The sequence below is a fragment of the Lactuca saligna genome, chromosome 6 (genome assembly GCF_052625555.1).
Source record: "Lactuca saligna cultivar CGN05327 chromosome 6, ASM5262555v1, whole genome shotgun sequence".
Taxonomy (NCBI): domain Eukaryota; kingdom Viridiplantae; phylum Streptophyta; class Magnoliopsida; order Asterales; family Asteraceae; genus Lactuca; species Lactuca saligna.
The window spans coordinates 52,652,182-52,674,884 of record NC_136422.1 but is presented as its reverse complement, the minus strand read 5'-3'; the positions used below and the strand labels follow the sequence as shown (position 1 = coordinate 52,674,884).

General features: G+C 34.6%; 1 protein-coding gene across 2 annotated transcripts; it reads right to left on the bottom strand.

Moving 5' to 3' along the window:
- Positions 1–13,924: 13,924 nt before the first annotated feature.
- LOC145003414 (MLO-like protein 3) lies at positions 13,925–22,256 on the bottom strand. Of its 2 annotated transcripts, none has more exons than XM_078962533.1 (15): positions 22,036–22,254; positions 21,817–21,874; positions 21,085–21,341; positions 20,850–20,966; positions 17,088–17,148; positions 16,602–16,690; positions 16,442–16,516; positions 16,278–16,366; positions 15,929–15,978; positions 15,414–15,454; positions 15,063–15,236; positions 14,939–14,974; positions 14,661–14,728; positions 14,460–14,520; positions 13,925–14,342 (listed from the first exon to the last, which is right to left on the bottom strand). In XM_078962533.1, the coding sequence occupies exons 1-15, from the start codon at positions 22,162–22,164 to the stop codon at positions 14,088–14,090; spliced, it is 1,560 nt and encodes a 519-aa protein (XP_078818659.1). In that variant the 5' UTR covers positions 22,165–22,254; the 3' UTR covers positions 13,925–14,087. The 2 variants fall into 2 exon arrangements, with proteins under 2 accessions (XP_078818659.1, XP_078818660.1); XM_078962534.1 differs by having other exon boundaries at positions 14,216–14,342; positions 14,443–14,520; positions 22,036–22,256.
- Between the last annotated feature and the right edge of the window lie 447 nt (positions 22,257–22,703).

Here is a 22,703-nt window from a genome sequence, read left to right as displayed (position 1 = left end):
ATCAAAAAATCATTGGATGGAGAGTGTCGGATATCAAGAGCTAAGAGAGCTCTCCCTAGATGTATGAAGGGTCTCGATAAGACACGAGAAATAGATTAAAAAGATACTTTGCGGTCATGAGAAGGCGGGTGATGTAGTTGCTGAAGTTGCATGAACAAATACCATAGAATGAGGAATCACCGCATGAAAAATATCTTTGTTGTGCCAAAAATGTACCAAAATACCCAAACTGCGGTGCCAGAACTCTCGAAGTGGTATTCAATAGAAAATAAAGTCTACATGCTCATGACACATGATTCGTCAACTAAAATATCAAGAGCGACAAGTCATAAAATCCCATAAAGTGAAGAATGCGAAACAACTTTGTTGATTAATCGCTGCTGCAGTGCAAGCATCACAAAGAATCATATGAAGTCCGACTGCGGTAGGAGTGTTCTTCTAAATAACCGGCATGAAATGAACCAATGTGATAATCCAAGGTTCAGTTGTGGCAAAAATTGGTTTTAAAAAAATAATTGGCTAAAAAAAATTTGGTGTTAAAAAAAAAATATTAGCTGAAAAAAAAATTGGTGTTAAAAAAATTGTTGAAAAAAAATTGGCTGAAAGGGAAAAAGGAGTTAAAAAATAAGAGGGTTAAAAAAAGGAGGGGGGTTGATGAGAGGGGAGGAAAAAGGGAAGGAAGAAAGGAGGGGGAGGGGGAGGAAGGAGAGGAAGAAGGAAAAAGAGAGGGAGGAAGGAGGCTAGAAGGAGGAGGAGGGGAGGGAAGATCCGAAGGGGGGAGGTTGCAGATGGAAGGTGGGTGCTGATGGAGGGAGGGAGTTACGGTCGGATGGGGGGAGGCGGAAGTGTGGCTGCGGATTGGTCGACTGCTGATGGGCGAAGGGAAGCTAAGATCCGAAGTTTGTTGGTGAACCGCAGGAGGAAGCTGACTGCGGTCCGAGATTTGTGGGCGAGTACTGCGGACCAAGGCTTCGGTCCGAGGCTTCGATCTGAGCAAGAAGGAGGCTGCAGATTTCTTGGCTGAGAAGGGCTTTAGACCAAGGCTGAGAAGGGTACATTGCAAGTCAGAAGACTTCGGTCAGCAAGCAAAGGGAAGGTTGTGGACCAAGCCTAAGAGGGACTTTGGATCAAGGGTAAGAAGGGCTGCGGGGAGGCTTCTTACGAGGCTCCGATAGGCAGTTTTTGGCTGCAGTTTGGGGGTCCGAGAAGGGTTGAACAGATGACGAAAAATGGGACCGCAAAGGTCATTTATTCATATTTTATTAAGGAAATCTTTTATAAAGCATTTGAAGTCAAAAAGTGGTCTTGGTAAGGCAAAGATAAGGAGTATGTAGGTGGTTTTTTAGAGACAAAAGGTGATGAGATTTTTCATAGTCACATGGTTTTGTCTTTTTGAAGGAGTAAATAGTGGAGTACTCTTTACCCAAAAGAGTAAAAAAAGGTCAAAATGTTTTATACAAACACATTACGTCCATTTTCTTCTTCACATTAAAGACTCACAACAAGAGAAAGGAAGAATAAAAAACTTCATACCTCATGAATATTTACAAGCTGCTGGGTAAAAAAATACCACTTCAAAGAAGATAAACCCATTAATTTGTTTCTTCTCATTTCCAAGAACAAATACCTCCTTGAACAATTTCTTCAACATTTTGGAGACCACAAAAATAATTTTTTTCTCCCATTTTTCTTCATTTCTTCAACAGAAAAATACTAAGAACACCAAGAACATAAATTTCCAACAGTGAATTGTGTGAGAAGCAGCAACATAATTATTCTACTAAGTAAGAATCACCCAAGAAAAATAGAAAACTCATCCGAAATTTCTGGTTTGAACACGAAAATTATTGCAAAAACACGAGAAATTCGTAGATAATCACCGAACGGGAGTCGTTCCCTTGAACTAGTCGATTAAACTTTCAAGGTACGGCTCTGATACCAATTGATAGAACCTATTTTTATACGAACGGTGGATAGGGAAAGAAAATATCTTGAGATTAATCTTGTATAGGATAATAAAAATATAAATAACATGATGAGAATTCTTAGAAGATGAGAAAGAAAGAGAGATAAAATAATATTATTCATGAAGATCATGGTGGGAGAGAGAAACTCTCCCTAAGTGGGGAGAACCCACCAAATCTCTCTCTCTCTCTCTCTCTAGGATTACATGGTAAGAAAAAGTGCATACCAAGAGATGACCATCTCTCCCTTTATATAGGAGGGAGAGATAAAATACACCAACAATACAATAAAGGGAAAAATACAACCTAACTACCAATCATTATTTGTAGAGCATTTTCATGCTCCAACACATAGAACTTAGGTCTCATGCTAACTCTACTAGATCGACGAAGAGGTAATAAATTTTCAGTAGGCTCAAAAAGGGTCTCTTCTTTTGGTTGAGAGCTAGTGTCTTCTCTGGTTCCATTATTGGTTGATTATGGAATTTCATCTAGATCAATAGGACTCCCACTGTCCTCTTTGAATATGAGTTCTCTCACATGAAAGACTCATCTTCAAGCTACGAAGACCACTTTCTCATTAGGTTTGTCGAACAATTATCCAAAAGACTTTTCTGGGTAACCAATGAAAATACATCTCTCATATCTAGGTTCTAACTTGTCGTGAGCCTCTCGTCTAATAAAAGTTTCACGACCCTAAACCTTGATGTGACCTAGTGATGCGCACAAAAGAACCCATTAATTTTAATATTTATAACCTAACAAACTTAGACTAACTATGAACTTATAGGCAGTGCACCTAGTCAGATTACAATATAGCTTAGGTAAGCCGGGTGTCGATCACATGGAACGGTGGATTAATTTAATATATTTAATTATAGGTTATAGGTCACACGAAAAGAATGAAATAAATAATTTAATAAATCTCAAACTAATAATTAATTAACCATTCTCGATAAACTAACAGGGAAGCAAATCTCTTCAGGTACTTTGGTTTAGACAAATTACACTTTAAAAACATAGACAATTGCATACACAAATTCATTTATTCATGTTCACCGATTCCTAAAATGATTAGATTCGCGTTCACTATAACTAATCCTTTAGCAAACAAGTTAATTCAAACAATGATCAATTGGTTAAACTAACATGCTTCCTAGTGTTCAGTTCGTATCAAGCAAGACCTGTAAATATAGTTAACCAAATTAAACATTCAATTAACCTCTTGTTGATGGTCATCAAACAAGGCTCACACATTAACTTACTTATTCCCATGTTAATCCTAGTTTCACATTCGTTATTCCTAGACTTATAATCTCGATGGTCATCAAAATCATAAGAGAAAAGCAATCAAGCATATGTTCATACAACTCAATTCACTTAACAATTAACAGAAAATAATCATCATTAATACATAAGGATCTTTTAACAAGCTTGACAAGATAAATTAAACACAAACAAACTATTTAATATAGCAATTAGTCTAATAATCAAAGCTTCATTCAATCATAAACTCAAAGTAAAAGGTTTTTACACCCAAGTCAGAAACTAAATACAAGATAGTAACGCAATGGAATGCTAAACATGGTCACGTTAACAGCCCATAGGATTACCGACACGTATCCGCTCTCCAACCCTTCCGATCTCCGCTCCCGTTAGCTTAACGGCCTTCCAGCCGCCTTCTAGACCCTCAAAACGGCTTAACAAAAGTTAATTGTCGACTAAATTAGGTTAGAAGTCGAATCCCCCTCCTGGTTAGCTGAAAATCGACATTTATAGTCTTTGTAGCCGACCTAAGTACGTTGGGCGTATACATGATTACTACGCAATTTGGAGTTATCTGAAGGCACCCAGTACGCGGCGCGTACCCTTTTATTACGTGGGGCGTACGGCTAGTTTAGGCTTTACGCTGGGCGTACTGCGACTTTACGCGGGGCGTAACCCACTTCTTCAGCATATTTAATTCCTTTTAACTCCTAAGTCCGGTTTCCGCTTCAGTCTTTTCTTTTGTGCTTTATTGACAACGAATAGCTGCAAAACATAATTCAAAGTATTATGAGTACTTTTTAGTTCTAAAATAGAATAAATAAGGCCAAAATATTAAGATAAAGTGCATAAAAATATATACAAAAATACACATATCAAAATACCCCACACTTAGCCTTTGCTTGCCCCCAAGCAAATTTACTTTTATTTTACCAATATTGCACTAAACAATCCATTTAAAACTCAGCCATTATGCCAAGACCTCAACGCATGCATTTGTGTCTAAAATTTTCCTAAAGTACCCCCCCATACTTTAAATACTCACAATCTTCATAAACACTTTCCCACTTTTTCCGAACAATGCTCATTTTATGCAACCCTCAAAATCCATCCGTAGAAAACCTCCTAACCTCAAGGTATTTTTAGTTGAGCAACCTAAGCATACATAATCTAGAATTACAATTTATGATACCACTATGGAGCTTTTTAGGAATTCTTCACTTTCTTAACAATTTGCTGATCTTTGATTTCTTTGAATTCACCACCTTATTTGATTTGATTTCTTGGTATCTTCAACTTTTTGAATTTCTTGGAATTTTGATCTTTTGATCTTCACTTTATTTGCTCCAAAATTCTTCAAACTTTTTCGTAATTCTCTTTTTTTTTTACATGTACCTCTCTTTTTTACTCAAAACCTACATGCTTAAGCAGAGGCGCTCAACCTCAACCTTTATTGGTTAATGATAATAATTTTCCTGGATACATTTCAGATTTAGGCTGCTAAACATATTGCATCCTTCAAACCGAACGGGGTTATGTTTTTGTTCCATGATTTCACTAAAATAAGGGAAGCCACAAATGCACTATAACGTATATTGGCTCAACTAAACATTTGAGTTCTCATTGGATCATCTCATACAATATTAGCAAAATTTTAAATTATCACTAGATTTTTCTAAATTAAACTATTATTTCAAGTTTTCTTTTAAATTCTTAAATTTCCCTAAATCTAGCAATTTCCAACTATTATTTCATTTTTATAATTTACTTTTACCGACCCCCTACCCCACACTTATTTCATACAATGCCGTCATTGTATGCTAAAACAAATTAAGAACATAAAAAGGGAGAAAAAGGAACAGGCTCCCCTGGGTAGTTGTGGCGAGATCGAATGGGGCTGCTACAGGTTGCTTCAAGTATTGCTGAAAAACTGAAAACTGGAACTGCTGCTTGTGGATGTGCCGGAAAATAAAATTAAGACCGCCATCTTCAAAAAAAAAATGTGGTGCAAAAGATCGCAAACAAATGCAATGTATAAAAAAAACCATGACGTGGAAAAGTGTCGACCACGTCATCTCGTCAAAAATGACATGCTCTTCTCGCGATGAAAAATCCCCCACAACATAGGAAAGTGTCAACCATGTCGTGGCAGTCGGAACGATACTTCTTCCTCGCGTCATAATACAACTCTAATAAATATGCATCCCACACTTATGACAAATTGTGGGTCTTGACTATAATCTTCGAACTCTCACACGACTCACTCTAGCAACAGTCGGACCTAGCTGCTGAACTTACTACCAGCTTTCTAAGGGCGAAAATTCTGCAGAGATCTAAACAACCAAAGAGCATCAACATGGAAAACAAAAGTAAAAACTAGACTAAATTAAAGATCTATTACACACCAAATAAAAATACTTAACTAAACACAAAATAAAAATAAAAATAAAAAGGATAACTAAATCACTCATCATCTTCATCATCCTGCTGCTGCGTCCCAGAAGTATCGGCCCCATCATATCGTGACTAAAATGGTGGTGGATAGGGAATCGAATACTGAAAACCCTGGTGGGCAAAGAATGCGTTCAACGCATTCCCTTGCCATCGCTGTTGCGCGTCCACATGTGCAACATAGTCGCTAAGGTTCTGGACCCTCATGTCAAGACGATCAATGCCCTGAGCTAAGTAGCACATATCAATCTCTGGCTCAGGTCCCTGCTGCGCTCCCCGAGGAGCAGGTCTACGCCGCGGGACCCGTCTCGGCTGTGGCTCGGCGGCACCCTCCTCATCCACCACATCATCTGCTCGTACTCTCAAGACACCATCTCCACCCCTCTCCAATACACGCATCGACTCTAACAGCTGAAGACTCATCGGCCTCATGTCGTGGAACATCATCGATCTCGTGATCTCACGCGTCAGCAACTGATATGACCGGGCTAAACGCGTGATGAAATTCCCTCCACATATCGGGCTGTCCCCCCTATGTCCCCTGGCCCTCCGTCCCAAATATACAGCCAAAGCAACCGGAAGGTTCAGGTGCCTCCCGGGAGTAACTAGTGCCCATAGGAAATAAAGGTCTGTCGAAGGCACTCTCTCACTGTTCTTGTGATGCGTGAGAGAAATAGAAATCAACCGGTGCAACATACGGTAGGTAGTAGACCAAATCATCCCCCCTCGCGCGGTAGATGGTGTATAAACTGCCCCTGTAATCTCGGCCCAAAAAGTGTTCTCGTTATAGTCATCTGACCGCTGCGTAAGACAATCAGCAAGGAATGCCAGGAAGTGGACACTCCTCGTCTCATCGGCTGTGTAAATACCCACCCGAGTCGCAAGCTCTATCACGCTGCATTCCCGGCTCACTCCACCTAGTCTGGAGGCAAAAGTTGTCCTGTCATCGAGTGCCTTCCTATGATCATAGGAAACTGTAGCGTAGAACTCCAGCAAAAACTCCCGATAAACCGGCTCCTGGATCCGGAACAAACGTGCCCATCCCTGGCATACAAACAAGTCCACACCACTCGCATCCGAGTGCGTGTATTGCAAAAATCCCTGGATCAATGCAGCTAGCCTAGTCCTGGTAGCCAATTCCCAATCAAATGATGGTGCTATATCAATTTCTTTAGTGAGAAGCAAGCTCAAGTTGGTGACATAACGCGCCCGGGTAGCATCGTTCAGCGTTTGCAGAAATTGCAAAAAACGATGGTCAATCACATCCTCGGGTGGGTTGGTCCTTTGCGTCCTTCGAGCCATAACCTGCACAAATAAAGAAAAACACAAAACCAAACAAAATATGGTAGCATTAATAAACTTTAAAACAACAAAATGGAGTCTGGATGGGGACAGTATGCTGGGCGTACATCCAGTGTACGCTGGGCGTACGTCTAGGCTCAACAGATCTATGTCGGTTGTTTTACTTGTGCAAAAACCATACCCCTACTCAAAATAAACACAGCAGGGCAGCAACTGTTAACATCGTGGTCTAAATGCAGTAGACAAAAAAAACGAGACAATCTTTAAAAATCATCCCCCATAATCTCGTGTCTCATTAGAGAATCAAGGGTAGCAGTAAAAAAAACTCGCAGTCAGTCAAGAATTCGAGGTCAACTGGGGTACGCTTGGCGTACGTCCCCAAATTTGAATCGATAGTGTGGGACGGGATTAAGACGAAATTAAGTCCTAGGGTTTAGTGTATTAACCGAAATCGGTCCATTTAAGCCCCAATCAACACTTACATTTGCGAAATCGGCCCTAATTCGAGAACCCCATAAACCCTAGATTTCGAACAAAGGCTAAATGCGACTTATTCCTTCGATTGAAACACAAATATATGATGTTGAGTAACCGAAAAGCTTACTTGTGTGTTGAATTTGACAAGAAAAGAAGCAAAATCGAAGATCTTGAAGTTGCTGGTTGCCGTTTGTGGTTGAGAGAAAAATTGTGAAAGAAATAAAGAAGAAGTCAAAGGGTCAAAAGATATACCTGGTCGCCGTGTTACACGGGGCGTAACTCAGAGTTACGCGGGGCGTAACCTTATCCCCATGCAACTTCATACGCGATCAGACGTTCAATTACGCTGGGCGTAATGTAACTTACGCGGGGCCTAAGTTTAATTATAAATTTCTTTCTTTCTTTAATTTGACTTCCTTTTCTTTTAATTATTTAATTAAGGGACTTAAACTTTAATTATTATTATTTTTTTTCTTTTTAATTTCTTCAGCAAATGATGACTTCACGATGAGTGATAAAAAAATAAAAAAATGTGAGACATCATAACCACTTATCTTTGTCGAGGTCAAACGACAACGGTTGATCAAAAACCTTTGCATGCAAGAATTGGTTACGAAAATACCCGCTTTCGGGACCCGTTAGAATATTTCCTTTGTTTTCCTTGCACCTTTAACTAAAAGCGGAAAAAGAAGTGACCTAACTAGTCAAGAACAGCAAGAGCTCGGTCTTCCACTTAACCACCACAATACGCCTCGCTATACTACGCCTCATGGATTGAGTTGGACGAATCAACAAAGTAGTAGGCTAAGCAGGTCAAGAATTCCCTAATCGCTTTCATTCTCGAAACCCATGTAAAAAGTAACGTCAAGCAATGTGTACAATCCCAAATTCCTGCAAATAAAACAAGAACCTACCCGACAAGTGAAATGATATCATCGAAAATCAACTAAAAATAAAAACTAACTAAAACTAATAACGAATAATCAAATAAACTAAATTAATGACAAACCGTTCCCCGGCAACGGCGCCAAAAACTTGATGTGCACAAAAGTACCCATTAATTTTAATATTTATAACCTAACAAACATAGACTAACTATGCACTTATAGGCAGTGTACCTAGTCAGATTACAGTATAGCTTAGGTAAGTCGGATGTCGATCACAGGGAACGGTGGATTAATTTAATATATTTAATTATAGGTTACAGGTCACACGAAAAGAATAAAAGAAATAATTTAATAAATCTCAAACTAATAATTAATTAACCATTCTCGATAAACTAACGGGGAAGCAAATCTCTTAAGGTACTTTGGTTTAGACAAATTACACTTTAAAAACATAGACAATTGCATACACAAATTCATTTATTCATGTTCACCGATTCCTAAAATGATTAGATTCGCGTTCACTATAACTAATTCTTTAGCAAACAAGTTAATTCAAACAGTGATCAATTGGTTAAACTAACATGCTTCCTAGTGTTCAGTTCGTATCAAGCAAGACCTGTAAATATAGTTAACCAAATTAAACATTCAATTAACCTCTTGTTGATGGTCATCAAACAAGGCTCACACATTAACTTACTTATTCCCATGTTAATCCTAGTTTCACATTCGTTATTCCTAGACTTATAATCTCGATGGTCATCAAAATCATAAGAGAAAAGAAATCAAGCATATGTTTATACAACTCAATTCACTTAACAATTAACAGAAAATAATCATCATTAATACATAAGGATCTTTTAACAAGCTTGACAAGATAAATTAAACACAAACAAACTATTTAATATAGCAATTAGTCTAATAATCAAAGTTTCATTCAATCATAAACTCAAAGTAAAAGGTTTTTACACCCAAGTCAGAAACTAAATACAAGATAGTAACGCAATGGAATGCTAAACATGGTCACGTTAACAGCCCATAGGATTACCGACACATATCCGCTCTCCAACCCTTCCGATCTCCGCTCCCGTTAGCTTAACGGCCTTCCGGCCGCCTTCTAGACCCTCAAAACGGCTTAATAGAAGTTAATTGTCGACTAAATTAGGTTAGAAGTCGAATCCCCCTCCTGGTTAGTTGAAAATTGACATTTATAGTCTTTGTAGCTGACCTAAGTACGCTGGGCGTACATAAGATTACGCGGGGCGTACACAGGATTACTACGCGATTTGGAGTTATCTGAAGGCACCCAGTACGCGGCGCGTACCCTTTTATTACGTGGGGCGTACGGCTAGTTTAGGCTTTACGCTGGGCGTACTGCGACTTTACGCGGGGCGTAACCCACTTCTTTAGCATATTTAATTCCTTTTAACTCCTAAGTCCGGTTTCCGCTTCAGTCTTTTCTTTTGTGCTTTATTGACAACGAATAGCTGCAAAACATAATTCAAAGTATTATGAGTACTTTTTAGTTCTAAAATAGAATAAATAAGGCCAAAATATTAAGATAAAGTGCATAAAAATATATACAAAAATACACATATCACCTAGTGAGGGAACATTCCATGTCCACATCTTGTGAGGTTTTTTGGAAACCTTCTTAGTAGGGACAAGATTAATGTGTCCAGGAAGACAATACCACAAGCATGCTTTATCTACACCATTAGATGAATCAATATTTAAGACACTATTGCCTGAGCTATCAACACAATTCATAGTTTCATAAAAACCATTACAAGATAAAGCTTCAAAAATAAAAACACCATTTTTATAAGCTAAAATCAAACCATTCATATCATTAAAAGAATATCGAAATCCTTGTCTAAAAAATGCATGAAAAGAAATAATGTTTTGAGTTATTTCTAAAGAATAGCAACAATTAATCAAATCTATCCTAACATCACTACTAAGCATAAGACCATAAGTCCCAATCTTCATAATAGGAGAACATCGTTATTTATGATGATCATATGTATTCTTCCATGCTTTACCTCCTCACTTTCCCTTAGCCCCTGCAAATAGGAACAAATATGAAATCCACATCCTGTATCAAGGACCTAAGAACGAGTAAGTTGTGAGTTATTGACTTGAATAGTGTACATACCTGCCGACGATGGCTTGACCTTTCCATCCTTGATGTCTTGCAAGTATCTAGGGAAGCTTCTTTTCCAATGGCCATTTTTCAATACAGTTGTAGCAAGTGGCCTCTTTGGGGCCACTAACAACAAGAATTTCTAAAATTGGCATTGTCTTTGAATCATTGCTAGACGATCCAGCTTGGGCCTTGCCCATCCAGTTTGATTAAGGTTTAGCCTTCCTCTTCTTTCCTTTGTTTTTCCTAATGGAAAGGATGTGGGCACTTATAGCAGAAGGGACTTAATTCTTTTTCATCATTGATTCAGTTGTCTACAATAAGTTGTGGAATCAGGCCAATGTGGTCTCTGTTTTATTCAAACGAAAAGTCAAGATAAACTAAGCATAACAAGATGGCAAAGAGTTAAGGACTATGTCAATAGCCAACTCCTCGTCAAAATTCATAGAGCCTTTCAAGATGCTCCACATATCTCTGCATTCTCTATGCATGATTATAGCCAGATTCTCCCTCCTTCAACTTGCAGACCATTAACACTTTGACGACCTCATACTTTTCTTGATGTGCTCTCTTGTAAAACATTTCTATAAGATCTAAGCCATTTTTTTACGGCCAATAGTCCTTATAGGACTTCTGCAACTCTAGTACCATGGTTGCAAAAATGATGTGAGTGAACCTCGTTGCATCGTCATAGTGTTTCATGGAAGTAGAAACCTCTTATAGAGTAGTAGTTGACTCGTTGACATCGACAATATTTTTCTCGAGGACATATTCTTTGCCCTCATATAGAAGAATCATCTTAAGATTTCGCATCTAGTCTATGTTGTTTAGACCAGCTAGTTTCTCTTTGGAAATGATCAATAGTAAAGTGAAGTTGTTGTTGGTGGATGATTGAGTAGCAATAGCTTCTCCTAGAGTAGACATCTATATGAAGGATGTAGTTTTAGTAAGTTGATATGAATACCTTAATATTTTAACCCATACTTAATATTTAAGGCTAGGATCCAACAATTCACAACTAAGAAGATGGATGTCGTAATCTTATTATGAATTTGTGAAGGTAGGTAAGAACAATTCACCGCATTAAATTATGAAACTCCTAGATCTTATGAGATACATTGAATCTTATCAATGGCATGTTTAATCTCAGATTTTGCTCTTCTACGTGTGACTGGGATACGAGGATCACAAACAAGATATGAATAACCATTCAAACACGCTTGACACCCTCAATGTCATTTATCATCTTCAAATATATGTGTCGTTTAATCACATGCTCCATTAACAATGATAATTTCGAGATACCTATCATTTATCTTTAAAGTCTCTATTAGTGTGTTGGTTAACCACACACGCTCCACTAACGACATATTAAAGTATGACGTTCAGTTTCATGGATTAGTATACTTTTTCATATTTTTCCTAAAGTAACTAGAGTGGGATTTAAAAAAAAGGTTCTAGTACTTTTATATTATTATAATTTTAATGAGATTATGTCCTATCGAATCTATTCGTCTAACGAACTACCACTACACAAGAGAGCGGTGGGTGATAGTCGACACTCATTTAACGACCATTTTATAGGATGCTTCCTTATACCCTCTTTATAGCATGGTTTAATGAATGAGATGTACTAACGATTTGACTTACTTGTCTTATACATATAGTAATTAACTTTTAATGATATATATATATATATTAAACTTTTCAAAATATGAGGTTTGAATATTAATTATTTAAATTAAATATTTTAATTAATTAATATTAACCTGTTATGATTTATCTTTATCTTTTGATTAAACAATTAATTAAATTAATTAATCATTATGGATTAAATAATTATTTACAACTAGCCAATTAATTAAATAATTCAAATTTAATCCTAATCTAAAGACCCCTAATTTTTAAAAATAGGATTGGGGTTTATCATGTTTTAATTGTTTAAATTTTATGGATTTTAAAATAAAAAATAAGAAAACAAGGTAATCCTTAAAGGCCCCCAAATTTTCGGGAAAAAAAAGGTTAATGGGAGCTAGGGGTTCAAGTACCTTAATAATTTTTGAAAAATCTAAGGGCGGAGGCTAGGGTTCCAAGAACCCTAGCAATTTTCGAAAATACCTTCCTTAGGGTTTAATTTCTATAAAGCCTAATTTTTATTTATTTATTCAACATTGTGTAAGATCAATTGAAAACCTATGGATCTGATACCATTGATAGGTTTTATAGGTTACAAAAAATATGTGGTAGGAAAACTTAACCCTAAGTTCACATGCAAACTATTGGATTTAAGTTTTCTCTATTGATTGCAACAACAGTTGAACATCAAGAACCCTAGGAGTTCCCTATTATTTTCGAAAATCACAAAGAGTTTTTGGGATTACATACCTCTTGATTATTGTAGTAAATAATCAAACACTTCCTTGTTGAATAAGCTTCATAAAGCAAGTACCAGAAATCTCGTGCCTCTGATAGTTTGTACCCAAACCCTATCAATAGAAGACTTGAAATGAGAGAGGAGGGAGGGAGGAAATTTTCAACTCTAAGGCTCTTAGAGTTAGTGGCCAAAATTATGAACCCCATAAAGGGTTTATATGGGTGGGGAAGGAGTCTAGAATACAACAGATTTTCAAAGATAACATTTATCCTTTTTCTTGCACCTTAAGGCTTCCAAGAAGCCTTAGGAACCTCCAAAACCGTCCCCCTCATGTGGGAAGGTTCTTGAATCCTTCAATGCTCAATTTTAAAACATTGCCAGTTCCTATACTTTTAATTAATTTCAATTAATTTCTGATTAACTATTAATTAAATAATACTATTTCTAGTTAATATATTATTCTTATAATATATTAATAAACTATTTATTGTTATTTATTAATCATATAATAAACCAATAAATTAACCTCTCTCTCTCTCTCTCTCTCTCTCTGAAAAGTCATTCTGTCAATTACTAGATTTGAGGGCAATTCAAAAGGAAGTTTTTAGTTCAAGTATATATATATATATATATATATATATATATATATATATATATATATATATATATATATATATATATATATATAAACAAACACACATACATCAGCAATATACAAGAACCTTGGAAAGTATCTGTGAATTTTGCCTTAAGTTTAGGAGTTTTAACATCAGAAAGAAGATAGACATTCTTGAAAAGGTTTGTCATTTATTATCACATTTGTTTATATCTAGTACTTTATATATATAAATATTAATATTATATGGCATTTGAACTTTTGAAAATTGAAAAAAAAAAATTAACAAGTAGATATTATTTATTAAAAAAAAATACTGTAAAATGACATGTGTCGAAGCTAATGAGAAAGTGATATATAGCAGAAAGGATCTTGATTTATTGGAGTAGATATATAAAACTATTATGTTAAATTATAAGTAAATAATTAGTATGTTCTCTAGATTGTATGAAATACATTAACATATTGTTATTTTCTTATTTAAAATATACAATATCATAACTATATTATCAACAATGCTCATAATACATGTTGATACTTAACAAAATGCATCAAAAAAAATGAATCAATAATGCTAGATTACTTTTTACTAGACTTAAAATCATACTTAATCTACTTCTTGGATCTCTTTGACAATCTCACTAGTTCCCTCGATGCCACGAGGGTCAATCTTAGAAAGTGTCGATGTTGGCTGTTGTGGAATAATCTCAGTGGAGTTCATTTGAGTAATTATGTGTGGCATTGGACTATCATGAGGTGTTTGAGAATGTCTTCTTCTATTCTGTTTCACCTCCTGGTGCCATTGCTTAATCATTTCCCTCGTTTGATCTTTTAGCACTGCACTTTTAAACCTTGAACCCATCTGTGAATTAGAATCATTATTCCACCGATCAATGGAAATTTTATCATATATTAGCTACTAAGTCAAAAAGGTATAAACAAAAACTTTATTCAATGCTTACTAAAATAGGATATGAACCTGAGTCACAAGAGCATAAAGGGGAAGAGTAATGTAGCTACAAATGACTTGAACAATCACCCTAGAAACAACAATGTCAAAAACATATTTCAGTTTTGGTGCAATATTGGATTTGTTCAAACTTCACATTCTTAAATTTTGAAGACCAAAGTGGTTAGATATAATTCTTGAGGGTAGTGAATGGTACTTCGTGTAACTTACGCTAACAAAATCCTTGCGACTACTATAGATTTTGTTTCATGGAAGCATGAGTCTATCCCATACTGTAACTGCAAAATGATGATACACTTGTAAAATTATATAACAATAACAACGAGTTATTATATAATCTTTAAACCATAGTTATTTAAATTAAACAAAAAATAGTTTTATGTTATATATAGTATAACTTCTTTACAAGTTACAACACATATCATATGTGTGTTGTTAAGATTGTAGTCTGTGTGTTATCATTTAAAGTTCACGGAAAACAAATTTACCGTAACCCATATGATAAAAGCAACCTCAAATGCATTCTGCAATATAGATTTATAGGAAACATATATAGAATGAGATCAAACTTATAATAATCATGGTTACTGATACTAGAGATTAAATTATTACCATAAAGAGTGTGTAGTGCAAGAGAGTTAGGACGAATTGAGGTTTACTAAACCAGAAGAGATTGTCATTAGGTGTAACCAAAGGGGCTCCTATGATCACTTTGTTTTGCTCCTTTAACTGTAACGCCATTCTTGCCACGATCACTTGTAATTTGGTTCCAACGACCAAAACTATCTATCATGTTATAAATATATATATATATATATATATATATATATATATATATATATATATATATATATATATATATATATATATATAAAAGACTAATCAGTGATTAGTTTGGGTAAAAAGAAATCAAATAAGGAAACAATACACTCTAAGATGGGTGGTGCATAAGGTAAAACTTACAATGAGTGGAAGGAAAGATACCCATAGATACATATGCCAACCTAATTTGCATGTTTGTATAGTATTATTAGTTTCGTGAATTAGAGTTCCAATGAGATTAATTATGATTAAGAGGGTGTTTAGAAAAGCTTATTAAAAATGATAATCACTTTTTAACTTATTAGCTTATAGTGGAGTCAAAAGGGAATTTAAATTAAAAAAATAAATAAATAAAAAGATGTTTGGATTAGTTTATCCGATGTCAAAACATTATAAGATGATAAGCCTTTTTTAATGTTTGGCAAAATAACCAAAAAAATGCTTCCTAAAAATGTTGGACAACTATAAGTTATAAAGAGTTTTTATAAGTTATGAGTTAGTAACTTATCAAAAATAATTTTATTATTAAAATACAGTCTATCCAAACATTTATGTTAACTTTTACTGTTGTGGAACCGATAACAAGTTAAAAAGCTCATTTTTTTAAACTTTAGCCAAACACCCTGTAACAAAATATGTTAGAGTTTTATGCGTACCATGAACGTCGATTAACATGAATATAACGAGCAAAAACCGCATGAGAGGACTGTCAAGAGGGTGAAAAGGTTACTTATGTCTAAGAAAAACAATAATTATGCACCTTTCATTTTCTTTAAACTTAAATGCATACAATTTTTCTTGAAAGTCAATTAAAATAGTCATAAAAGAAAGAAAGTGATATGTACGAAAATTACTGCAGTTTAGAATTAATGACTTACATACATATTTAAAAAGTAGTGAGTTTCAATTTTTCAATATTCGAAGGACTTTGATGTGATTTACAAAGTATAGGGCATAGGGGTTTGTAGTCGTATAAATTGTAGGGGGTATTAGTGCACAACTTACCTTATGCCAACTACAAGTTTAAAGTCATCTTCTAATGAACGTTGTATGTACTTGTGGAAGTTGAAAGAGCTGCTTCTTGATAGATGAGCCTACCATTTGTATATTTAAATAAATAAATTTCGATATTTTATATATAAAAAGATGGTATCTATACACATACTCACCGAAATAAATCCATGGCGCAAAGTGAAATAGTCAACTTTAGCTACTGAATGAAAGAATTGCCGAAAGAAACATTTCTGTTTCATTGTATGCAAAACGTTTATCATTAATTATCTTGAAACATGTCATAGTTTAAATATGGCATAATTTGGTTAAACTTACAATCCATAATAGAATTGGCATATCAATTGGATCATTCATATGCCTTTGTCCAAATGTCGTTTGTCTAGTGAATCTAAACCGGTGAGAATCTATGTCAAAATTAAACATGAAATGCAGTTACTGTTTGATGACATACATTAATAATTATGCAGCTCATTTCTGCTTAGGATTCAAAATGATTATATGTTCATATAAGATAAAAAGGACACACTAATTACTAAAGTGACAATGACACGAGCCCAATGGATAATTTTGATAATAATTTTAAAAATATTAAAAACAAATAGTATTATGTATATATCAAACATTCATATGAATGTGTGTATGCAAGGGAGAGACAAAATTCTCAAAAAAAAAAATTGCATATATATATATATATATATATATATATATATATATATATATATATATATATATATATATATATATATATATATATATATATATATATATATATATATATATATATATATATATATATAATACCATTGGCCACCAAATATTCCATTGTTTGAGTTTCTTTTTCCCAAGCTTTCCAACTCCTCATCTGTATAAAAAGTTTCAAAGAGAATATAAATAACAACTTTAGGGGAAAGCTCAAGGAGCTAATCGCAAATTTGGTATCCCAAAGTCTTTCAACATTGGTACATCACTTCATAATATTAACATAATAAAACTTCTAAATGTTGCTGGAAATTTAAAGTTTCGAGCTTCAAAACTTTTAATAAATAGTTCCTCGCCTATTTAAAAAAGAATTTTATATCTTTTTCATTTCCTTTTATAATTAGTTTTAACTAAAATTATTAAAGAATAACAAAAACAAAATAATCTCTCTATCTCTCTCTCATATCACTTCATTGGCCACCACCTACATCTCTAGTGACATGAGAAGCCCACTTTCATCCATCATGATTAATCCTTCGGATTCTATTGTAGCTAACTAAAAACAACTATGTATATCTATTTTGTGCAAAATTTACCTGATGCAAAATTTACCCCAAAACAATTTCCATAATCACTTATCTCATGAAACCCATTTCATATTACCCATAATTATCTCTTCTTCTCCATCTTATAAACAAATCACCAGTTACTCTTTGCAGACCTACATATACTCCATTTATTCAACCACTGATATTGCTGCTCTATGAGTGGTGTGCATCCACACCTTCAAAATAGTCTGCCTAACAATTAATTGCGTCTAGAGGTTTTCAAATCCAACATCCATTTTTATCTAGTTGATGTGAATAGATCCAGGACCAGGTAGATTTGGTAGTTTGGCGAATGGAAATGGATTTCAATTCAGGAATCAAAGTATTACCATAATACCTGACAAAAAAGCCCTATATACTTGCTCTCGATTCAACAATACATTTCGACCTATAATCTTGTCAATAACGGGAATGCATACCATAATCTTCTCAACTTTAGAGTTTAGAGGTGTACAACTTTAGAATCTTCTCAATAACCCTATACTTTTGAAGATTTCAAATGTAAAAAAATTGAAGTCATGGAACAAACCAGGTTGATTTCTTCTAAAAACCCATCCCGATTTGTACATTTGTGTTCATATGTGTGTTAGTGACTATGTGTGAAACCTTCATTTCCCCTTCTTATTCATCTGTTCTAAAACCTGCAACTAAAACCCAACATTATTATTCTATTTTCTTTTCCGATTATAAACTATAACACAGTGCACACAAAAACTCTCATCTACATGGGTTTTTTCGACCGCGAAACAACGACACACACACACAAATTCAATGTCTGTCGATCACAAATAGATGGGGTGAGCACAAGAGATCCTAAGAGAAATTAGATACATTAGGTTTGTAAAGCGAATAAGAAGACACGAAGAAGAAAGGGTGTGGCTGAAAGAGAGATCAAGAAGGGGGAGGGTGTAGCAGCGGTGGCTGCCACAAGGTACCAGCTGACACCCGCACTATCACCACCACTTCCACCACCACAATTAATGCCACCGCCACCATCACCACCGTAGCAGCCACCATCACCGCCACCCACCACTGTCGCCGCCACCATCGCCATACCCCCACCACTACTGCCACCACCACTTAAATTCTATTGTTTTTATAATTTTCATAATGTATTTTTACATATAAGTTAGAAAAGAAGATAAAATTAAGCAAAACAAGCAAAAAGGGTAATTATGTCATTTTACATGAATTCCAATCCCATTTCCTACGAACCAATCAGATTCTGGAATTAATTTCAATTCCATTTCCTACCAACCAAACTGTATATGGAATAGGATTCAAATTTATGACAGATTCATTTTCCAATTTCAATTCAATTTTTTTTTTCAGCAACATTTTGCGAACCAAACAGCACCTGAGGGTTTGATATGTCTTTCCCTCTTTGGATCTGCAATATTTGCTTCAATCAGTGGTCCTAATGGATTGTTTATTTTGTTTTCCAATTTTTTAAAATAGAATTAGATAAAAGTAATTCAAAAAATAAATAGAAAGGGTATATAAGTCTTTTATGTAGGTGAGGGACTATTTGTTAAAAGTTTGAAACCACATGGACAATCTATTAGGTTTTTTAAACTTACAGACTAAACTTAGAAGACCATTTATGAAGTTTTGTATGAAAGAGAGAATAAGAAGATACAAAAAAGAAAGGATGTGGCTGAAAGAGAGATCAAGAAGGGGAAGGGTGTAGTAAGGGTGGCTGCCACAAGATACCTGCTGACACTGCAACTATCACCACCACTTTCGCCACCACAATCAATGCTAATTTTTTAAAATAGAATTAGATAAAAGTAATTCAAAAAATAAATAGAAAGTGTATATAAGTTTTTTATGTAGGTGAGGGATTATTTGTTAAAAGTTTGAAACCACAGGGACAATCTATTAGGTTTTTTAAACTTACAGACTAAACTTATAAGACCATTTATGAAGTTTTGTCTGAAACAGAGAATAAGAAGATACGAAAAAGAAAGGGTGTGGTTGAAAGAGAGATCAAGAAGGGGGACGGTGTAGTAAGGGTGGCTGTCACAAGGTACCAGCTGATATTGCCATTATCACCACCACTTCCACCGCCACAATCAATGCCACCACCACCATCATCGCCACCCACCACAGTCGCAACCACCACCGCCACTACTCCTACAACTATTGCCACCACCGCCGAAATTCTACTGTTTTTATGATTTTCTTAATGTATTTTTACATATAAGTTAAAAAGAAAGTAAAATTAAGCAAAACAGGCAAAAAGGGTAATTATGTCATTTTACATGAATTTCAATCCCATTTCCTGCGAACCAAACAGATTCTGGAATTAATTCCAATTCCATTTCCTACCAACCAAACAACATGTGGAATTGGATTCAAATTCCTAACAAATTCATTTTCCAATTTCAATTCAAATTCTTTCAGCAACATTCTGCGAACCAAACAGCACCTGAGGGTTTGATATGTCTTTCCCTCTTTGTATCTGTAACTATTTGCTTCAATCAGTGGACCCAATGGATTGTTTATTTAGTTTTCCAATTTTTTAAAATAGAATTAGATAAAAGTAATTCTAAAAATAAATAGAAAGGGTATATAAGTCTTTTATGTAGGTGAGGGACTATTTGTTAAAAGTTTTGAAACCAAGGGACAATCTATTAGGTTTTTTAAACTTACAGACTAAACTTAAAAGACCATTTATGAAGTTTTGTCTATTAACTAGTGTTGCAGAAATTGGTATTGGCGGCCGATTAATCGGTGATTAATCGTTTGACGGCCTTAAACCAGTTACGATTAGGGTGTTTAGCGGAAATTGGTTAAAATCGGACAAAGTTGGCCTTGGTGGTCTCGGCATCATAAGCGGGAATTTTTAAAAATTTTCAAAAAAATTTAATTTTCAAATTTTACACCAAAATTTCAAGCTTTCAAATTTTAAATATTAAACTAAAATTTTCAAATTTTTAAATTTTTAAAATTTAAAATTTTCAAATACTTAGTTTTTCAGGGAATGTTAATTTTTTAAATGGTTTTATTAATATTTAAGGGTTCCCGATTAATATCCGATTAATGCCCGCCTATTCCGATTAATCGTTTATCGTCATTCAATCGCGGACCTACTGCTGAGCGATTTTTACAATTTTTTTATTAACATATATATATATATATATATATATATATATATATATATATATATATATATATATATATATATATATATATATATATATATATATATTACCTACACTTTAAAAAATGAATAAACAGGTAGAAAGAATACCTTGGCTCTCCCCAATGCCATGGTTGCAACACTATACACTATTTGCATGATAGCCAAAGCACATATGAATGTGTTCAACTGGTTTATTGCTTCTTGTGATATAAATGATATCATCCCCTATGTCAAAATAACATCTTTAGAACATGTTACATGAAAATCTAACACATGTTTTATAAAATATTACATCATAAATAGTTAGTCAAATGAATTTGGTTATCTTATATGATCAAATTACCTTTGAAGCACAATAATCTGACGAGTTAAAAGTTGCATTAGTTGAAGCTGGTGGGATCATATCTTCGAAGGTTAGTGGTTCAGATGTAGGTGGAGAGGCATAGTAAAATTCATATGCTTGGATTGTTTTTGTTGTTTCTTGAGGGATTTTGTCACAAGGAAGCATGGAATATGCTACTTTGTTTGATATGCAAATTTTGGAGATTCCTCTTTGAGTGACTACCAGTAATAGTGACATCAATCCGAGGAGCATCAAAACTACACCATGTACAAACACATGTTTGCTTTCGTAAATACGTTACAATTTTCAAATTAAAATTCACATAGCCCTCATACATATATCACAGATTCATACTTGGTTTGAGGATGATTTATTCATGGTGTGAAAGTTCTAATTCCATTTGATTAACGCATCACGTGATACTCTAGAGGTAGAGTCCCTACCCTTTTTCTAACCCGAATTAATTTTTGTGTACAACAATTGACATATAACAACTTGATCATCTAAATTATTAGCATTGTTTAATTGAAGAGGACCATTCAATTGATTAAAATCAAACATCATGAGATGTTCAATGGATGGGAGATGTAGTTCAATGGTCACCAAAGTGGAAAAAAAACAAATCATTTGTAATCCATGAATAAATGTCATTAGCTACGCATGTATAAGATGATTATTTTTAATATGTTCCACTAGGAAGAAAAAAAAATACGATATATATACTATAGTTACCTTCCTTGAGCATCTCCACTGCCTCATATAAGGCAGTTTTCCTACGTTCCTGAAGCCACTGCATGACCATACAAAAACAGTCAACATACAAGTCAACAATTTAACGGTTTACATTATTATAATTAAATAAATAAATAAATAACAAGATCGAAGACCAATTCTTGTAAGCAAGAATTGTTGGTGAATATGTAAACTTAAAAAGATAGAATAGATTCTAACCGTTGAGGTAGTACGGAATAAACGTTCGATCACAAGTCCAAGAAAGATGAACACAAAGCAAACTGTCGCCAATGCCCAAGTTGGTGCCTCTTCAAGTGCATGGTTTGAAGCTGCTCCTTCGACCACCATTTTTGCCGGAAAACAGGAAGGTGGAAGATGACTTTCCGAAACATGAAAAGAATGAATTTAAGGAGAAGGAGCAAGAGAAACGAAGGACACGTTTAAACTTCAAAGTCGGAGTCAACCTGTCAATTTGTGTTTAATACTTGTGGGGATTTTAGCAATTAGGGTGATATCGAAGCTTTAGAAATTACAAGTTGAGAGAGCGTAAACAGATGGGGAAATTCGAGCTTTTATTTCGTTTTCATATTGAATACGACAAAAGTAATATTCGGTTTTAGTAATATTTACATTATCTTGCATTCATATGATACATAACATACAATACAATTTGACATGATGTTACAGTTCACAGTGTAAAAAGCAATTATTCAACCGAGTGATGAGCACATACAAATTTTGTTTAAATAAACAATCGAAAAATATATTAATGAACATCTTGTAATTCTTTTCGACGTGTTAAATTCCAACTTCTCAATGAGATGAAAAGTCCAACGACTATTACAATGTGGGGACTTTTTGAAGAAAGATAACATCAGTTAAGTGTG

Excerpts from the sequence above, each read along its gene's own strand:
- LOC145003414 (XM_078962533.1), bottom strand. The coding sequence starts at position 22,164 with ATGGTGGTCGAAGGAGCAGCTTCAAACCATGCACTTGAAGAGGCACCA. Across the intron at positions 21,875-22,035 it reads TATTCCGTACTACCTCAACG|TGGCTTCAGGAACGTAGGAA; the intron begins GTTAGAATCTAT and ends ATGGTCATGCAG. Across the intron at positions 20,967-21,084 it reads CAGATTATTGTGCTTCAAAG|GGGATGATATCATTTATATC; the intron begins GTAATTTGATCA and ends ATTTTGACATAG.